The following is a 6,971-nucleotide window of genomic DNA, read 5'->3' as shown; positions in this document are numbered from 1 at the left end:
GTGATTCAAGATGGTAGCTCACCACCATCTTCTTGAAGGCAGTTAGGGATGGGCAACAAATGCTGACCTAGCCAGCGCCTTCCACATCCTGTAAATTAATTTTAAAAAAAGTAAGAGCGTTAACATTTCAGGTCAATGACCTTTAATCAGAAAAGTTTGAGGTGTTAACGCAAGTTGAAACAAGTACAGAGGTAGGGGACAGGAGCAGATAGGACAAAAGGAAAGGGTTGTGAAAGGATGGAAAGCAGGAAAGATTGAATAACAAAGGATTTTGATGCAAGGCAAAGGGAGTTTGTTTCCTTTCATGGGATGTGGGTGTCACTGGCAAAGCCAGCATTTGTTGCCCATCCATAATTGCCCTTGAACTGAATATTTCAGAGGTCAGTTGATGTGGATCTGGAGTCACCTGCCTGTCAGACCAGTAAGGATGGCAGATTTCCCTAATGAACATTAGTGAACCAGATGGGTCTTTATAACAATCAAAGGCAGCCTTGTGGTCACCATTAATAAGACTAGCTTTAAATTCCAGATTTATTAATTGAACTTAAATTCCACCAGCTGCAGTGGTGATGGGATTTGAACCCATTTCCCCAGAGCCTGGGCCTCAGGATTACTAAGCCAGTGATATTACTACTAGGCCACCATCTCCCCATTGGCAATAGGCCAAGTAAAGGAACAAATGTTGAGTCTGGGGGAGGTATAAATGGGAAAAGCAGAATCATTATCAACAGTTGCTGTCTGAAAAAAATTGAGGCTGAGGTTATATTCTGAAATTATTGAAGTCAATGTGGATCCTGTAAGGCTCTAAAGAGCCTCATCGAAAGGTGAAGTGATGTTCCTTTAGTTATGTTGATTGTTCATTGGAGCAGTGCAGGAGGTTGAGGACAGAAAGGTCAGAGCAGAGAATTAATATGGCACAGTTGGAAGGTCATGGACATACTTGCAGATTGGATTGATGCGTTCCTCAGGGTGTTCACCCAATCTGCGTTTGGTCTCCCCTGTTTAGAGGAGGCCGCATTGCGAGCAGCCAATGAAGTTTACTACATTGAAAGAAGTACAATTCAACCACTGTGCCACCTGGAGGGAGCCTTTAGGGCTTTGGATGGTGAGAAGGGAGGAGGTAAAGAGCAGCTGTTGCATCTACTGTGCTTGAAGGGTAGCTACTGTGGCAAGGAGAGGGGGAGCTGGGGGTGATTTGAGGAGTGGACCAGGGTGTCATGGAGAAAACAGTCCCTTTGCATGTTGAAAAGGGAGGGAAGGAGCGGTGCACTTGAGGTGGAAGAAATGGCACAAGATGATCTGTTGAATATAGAGGCTGGTGTATGGAAGGTGGGGCAGTGGGATCCCCTCCCGCAGTAGCAGCAGTGTGCACCATCTATAAGATGCAATGCAGCAACTCACCAAAGCACCTTCCAAATCCAGAACATCAGCCACTTAGAAGGACAATGTCAGCATATAGATGGGAACACTAAGCAAGTTCTCCTCAAAGCCACACACCATCCTGACTAGGAACCATATCAATTTTCCTTCACTGTCACTGGGTCAAAATGTTGGAACTCTCTCCTTAACAGAACTGTGGGTGTACCTACACCACATGGACTGCAGCAGTTCAAGAAGGCAACTCACCACCACCTTCTCAAGGGGCAATTAAATGTTTGCCTTGCCAGAGATGCAACATCCCATGAATGAATTTAAAAAACCCTGTTTCTATGCTCTGATATAGAAGTTGCATCGTAATTTACAACTTTTTAATTCATATTATTGTAAAGAAAGTGAGAACTTGGATTTTGATAGCATCGTATTAAGTGTTTGGAATAACCCAGATTGCTTTACAGTTAATAAATTACTTTTAAAATACAGTCAGATCTGTCATGTAGGCAAATATGGAACCTTTCTTTTTCTTCCATGGGATGTGGGCATGTCTGGCAAGGCCAGCATTTGTTACCCATCCCTAATTGCCCTTGAACTGGGTGGCTTGCTAGGGCCATTTCAGTCAAGAATCAACTACATATGATGTGCGTCTGGAGTCAAATGGAAGCCAGACCAGGTAAGGACAACAGATTCCCTGCACTTTCACAGTCACCTTTACTGAGACTAACTTTATAATTCCAGATTTATTAACTGAATTCAAATTCCATCAGCCACCCTAATGGGATTTGAACCCGTGTGACCAGAGCATTAGCCTAGGCCTGGTAGATTACTAGTCCAGTGACATCACCAATATGCCAACATCTCCCCTAAAATGGACACAGCAAGGCCACACAAACAGTAAATGCATGAACGGCTAGAAAATATGTTCCATGTGGTCTTGCCTGAGGGAAGAATTTTGGCCAAGACAATAAGGAGAATTATATGCTTGTCTACAATTAATGCTGTGTGATCTTTCACATTCGTTAGGAACAATAGGGGCTGTCTCACGGAGATATATTTTAATCGTCAGTCAGATATCTGCCTATACTTCCCTAATTAGCGATGAGGTGGTTATCATTTGTGCTTAGGCATTGCTGACATGACAAAAAAACGTTAGTCATAGTTTTCTGCTTTTGTTCACCTTTGTCATATACCATTGTCACGCATATCCTATCGAAATGGTGTCAGCATTCATCCCTCAACTAATGCCGTCATTTCGTTGCTATTTACTAGTTTCACTTCCCAATTCTTCTAGAAATGGAGAAATAGTCTGACTGGAGGGAAACAGCGTGGATGCAACAAAACAAAGGCAAAATACTGTGGAGGCTGGAAATCTGGAGTGAAAACAGAAACAGAAAATACTCAACAGGTCAGGTGGCGTTTTCTGAGAGAGAAACAGACCTTATAGACAGGGTGACTTCTCATGAACTAATATGATTCACCTACAAGATCATTACAATGACTTAAAGAATGATAATGAAGATCCTAGTCATCAGCTGGATTTCTGTGCTCATACCACTGAAGTTCCTCAATAACAACCATTCTTTAAGACATGGAGGCTTTGTTCTTACTCAGTGGTGACATCTGTAGGTAACAACAACTTGCATTTATATAGCGTCTTCCATATAGTATGACGTTCTTTGGTGGACTTCAGGGGCATTATCAGACAAAATTTGACACCAAGCCACATAAGGAGATATTTGGACAAAAAGCTTGGTCAAAGAGGTAGGTTTTAAGTAGCATCTTAAAAGAGGAGTGAGGCGCTGAGGTTTTGAGAGGGGAGCGGAATTCCAGGACCTAGGGCCAAAAGAGTGAAGGCAAAAGAGGTCTATGGTGAGGTGAAAGAAGTGGGCAATCAGAAGTCAATTTCCACATTTCATTTATCCCCCTAATCCAAAAGCAAATAATTAAGGCAAGGAATTCTTGAGAACATCTGATCCATGGCCTTCCAATGCAGATTGAAATGGGATAAATGTTGCCAAGGTTATCAGGGAATCTTCAGTTTTTTAGTGTGCATTTGTTTATTGGGGGCCATAGTGTCATAGAGTTTACAGCATGCAAAGAGGCCCTTCAGCCCATCCTGTCTGCGCTTCCATCTCATTGAGGAGGCTTCAGGCCAATCCACATCCAACAATCTGCTCTGAAAACTCTGCTCACATTTTGACAGCTGTGACAAACTGAACCACAGCATCGGAGGTAATCCATAATGTTCTAAAACAATCAACACCATTCTAACTTAAACAACCCACAACATTCTAAAAGAAAATCAATTTGCCCTATCTCCCAAAGTTAACATATCCTTTAAAAACTATCAAGGGTCTGGATCTATATCTTAGGCAAAAACTAGGAGTTCTTCCTTGGGCCGTATACTACATGTGTACCAGGTTATGTTGAAATTTGTCCTTTAGTTTTTGAGATACATCGTTTACAAAGAAACAGATAAATTGATCCAGCATCAATTACCTTTTGCTGAAGATAGTTCCATTCTGCCTCCCTTTTTGTGTGGAAATGTTTCCTAATTTTAGTCCTGAAAGATTTGGCTCTAATTTTTAGACCATGCCCCCTAGTCCTACGCTCACCAACCAGTGGAAACAGTTCTCTCTATCTATCCTATCTGTTCCCTTTGATATCTTAAAACTTTGATCAAATCACTCCTTAACCTGGATCTGTAGAACCCAGGTAGATAGAAAAAATTACAGATGATTTAATCACAGATGTCGTTTAAGTTAATAATCAGAAATAGATGTGGATTTATGTAAAGACAGGCAAAGATCTATATAGAAAGACAAAAGAAAAGGGGTGAGGAGTGAGGGCTCCAGGGCCTAACAGCCTTTTATAAAATAAAACTGGGCCGAGGTCTCAGAAAACCAAGGCGGATCTTCTCACCGGCCCGCATCGGCACTCTTGTGACTCTGTGGCCACCTCCAGAGGCGGAAAGCCCCACTTGTTCATGCCCCTCCAACCCAGAGTGGAAATTGTGGTTTTGGGGGTCATTTTCATGGAGACAGGCCCGCCGAGGTGGGGGATTTCCTGACTCAAGCTTCCCACCTCCATGGTGATAATCCAGCTCTTTAGCGTCCATTTTCCCATCTCAGTTCCATTGACTCATTGAATGACACCACCCAGGAGGAGGCCATTCAATCCATTATGTCTGTGCTGTCACTTTGAAGGAGTTATCCATTTAGCCGCATTCCCCTGTTCCTTCCATATAGCTCTGCAATTTTTTTCCCTTCAAATATTTTGATAGCTGGAGACATAAATAGGCAGCGAGAGGATTTGATTTCGCCAGGGGCAGTCCTTAGACAGTCCTTTGGGATTGAGGGTGACTTGCTTCCACTCTGGTTCGATGGGTTCTGAGGTGGCCGATAAGTCTAATGTGCGATCTGCAGCCACTGCCACATGCAGGGCTGGTGATGCCTGGAGGGTGAGGTAGATGAGTTGTTGGCAGGTTTGTGGACTCCCCCCCTTACGCCTTGGCTTCGCTCTGCATGTTCCCGATGAAATCTTCCAAAGTCTTTGGTGCCTTCCCGAATGAGCCTTTTTGGGTTGGTCACAAGACAGGGTCTGCCATGAGTTGACAGGGATGTTTGACCTCTTCAGGGATGCCTTGAGGACATTCCTAAAGCGTGTCCGCTCTCCTCCTGGGAGTTTCCTGTTGTGATCGAGCTCCCAGTAGAGCAGTTGCTTCGAGAGTCTGGTGTCAGGTATATGAACGACATGTCCTGCCCAGCGGAGCTGGTTTTGATTGATCAGCGCCTCAATGCAGGGCAAGTTGGCTTGACAGAGGACACTGCTGTCGGACCGCCATTCTTGCCGCCGGATTTGGAGGATCTTGCGAAGGCACCGCTGGTGGGACTTCTCCAGTGCTCAAGGTGCCTGCTGTAGGTTGTCCAAATCTCCAAAGCACATAGGACCATGGGAATCACTGCTGCTCGGTAAGGTAAACCATGACCTAAGACTCGGTTTTGGTCCTGTTTTCCTCAGTCAGCCAAAGGCTGAGCTGGCATCTTAGAGGCAATGGTGAATTTTTTTATCTATGTTTGCCTTTGATGAGAGGAGGCTCCCAAAATGGAAAATAGTCCACATTTTCCAATATCTTGCTGTCAATCTTAATTAGTGAAGGGGGGTATTGTGCTGTGTTGTGTTGTAACAGGATCTTAGTTTTCCCAGTGACAGGTCCACTTTCTCATGCGCCTTACTGCTTTATCTATATTTATCCTTTGATATAAGGAACCAATGAAACCTTTCAGTCCCTCGAGGCAATTCATCCAACTAGACCATGGTTGATCTGTATCTTAGAGTCCGTTGAGCTGTCTTTGTTCCGTAGAATGAGCCAGCACACAAGGAGGCCATTCAGTCCATGGTGTTTGTGCTGGCTCTTTGAAGGAGTTATCCATTTAGTTCCACTCCCCTGTTCCTTCTTCATAGCCCTTCAAATAGTTTGACAGCTAGAGACGTAAAAAGGCAGAGAAAGGATTTGATTTTATCATTTGCAGTTTAGTAATAGGCAAATTTGCAATTTGTGGGGAGTGATGGTCTCAGATTGACAGCTTAGCTCCCGCCCAAAAGGAGAACTGTCCAATCAAATCAGACACAGATACAGAGGGAGGCGGGAACAGGCGCTGCCTTGATTGACAGGCCAACTTGCCGGTCATGATTGACACCAAAGGAAACCAATCAAAGGACGAATGTCAGCAGAGTGGCCAATGGGTGGGACCGATGATTCATGTTAGTTAAAGCTGCAGCGCAGAGTTTGGGTGGTGGCTGGGTTGCGCGAGTGGAGAAGTTTGAGGAGACAAGTTGGTGCATCTCTTTAATTGTGTTTATTTTCCTCACACTCGTCTTCCTCCCGAAGTTTCCCCCCCCCCCCCCCCCTCTTGATAGTTAACTTCTTGGACATTTTGAAGCCTTAGTTAATCCAGTTGGGAAGATGCAAGCCATCAAATGTGTGGTGGTGGGGGATGGGTGAGTAATAAGTGCAACTTTCAAACTTTTACATTATTTTTTGAAGCTAAGTTTTTGTGTGTCCCTGGCCATAATGGCACTTCTATGTTTCGTGAAGTGTTAATCGTACAATCGTGCTTCTTAACTTTTCATAGATATTGAAAAAGTTGACTAAGTGAGATGAAAAATTAAAGTTCCTCTTTTTCATTTCCCTTTTAGTTTTTTCATGGACATTTTAGTACTTCTGCAACACAGTTACACTTGATACAGTTTATCCTGTTCTAATATAAAGACTTACCTTAAAAAAAAACTTGCCTCTTTCTGCTCCTTTTTTTTGTCTAATAGTCGCGTTGTGTCTAATAATTCACATCTGTTATGCCCCCATGTGTTTTTAATGAAGATTCAAATTGCAAAATGCAGATGTAAAGACCTGAGCTTTCTTTTTTTTAAAAAAAAGTAGGTTTCAAAGGCTGATCATTCCACAAGTTTTTATTTTAATTTCTTTTGCGTGTGGTTTGGACATCCCATGAGAATATAATTTAATCCTAGCTGACTGGTTTAAAAGTTCTGTATTACTGTGTGTAAAATTTTCCAATAGCTTTTATATTACCGTACTC

The 6,971-nt window shown here is 43.2% G+C and overlaps 1 protein-coding gene across 1 annotated transcript in view; it reads left to right on the top strand.

Annotated features, from left to right (window-relative positions):
• The first annotated feature begins 6,164 nt into the window (after nucleotides 1-6,164).
• Nucleotides 6,165-6,971, top strand: part of LOC121271724 (ras-related C3 botulinum toxin substrate 1-like) — a 68,799-nt gene continuing 67,992 nt past the window's right edge. Inside the window, exon 1 of the mRNA XM_041177911.1 lies at nucleotides 6,165-6,375. Within this exon, the coding sequence (XP_041033845.1) occupies nucleotides 6,341-6,375 (35 nt within the window). The 5' untranslated portion in view covers nucleotides 6,165-6,340. The remainder of the gene's footprint in view (nucleotides 6,376-6,971) is intronic.

The sequence above is a fragment of the Carcharodon carcharias genome, chromosome 31, assembly GCF_017639515.1.
Source record: "Carcharodon carcharias isolate sCarCar2 chromosome 31, sCarCar2.pri, whole genome shotgun sequence".
In the NCBI taxonomy this organism is placed as follows: Eukaryota; Metazoa; Chordata; class Chondrichthyes; order Lamniformes; family Lamnidae; genus Carcharodon; species Carcharodon carcharias.
Note: the sequence above shows the minus strand (reverse complement) of the source record. Positions and strands in the feature narration are given on the sequence as shown.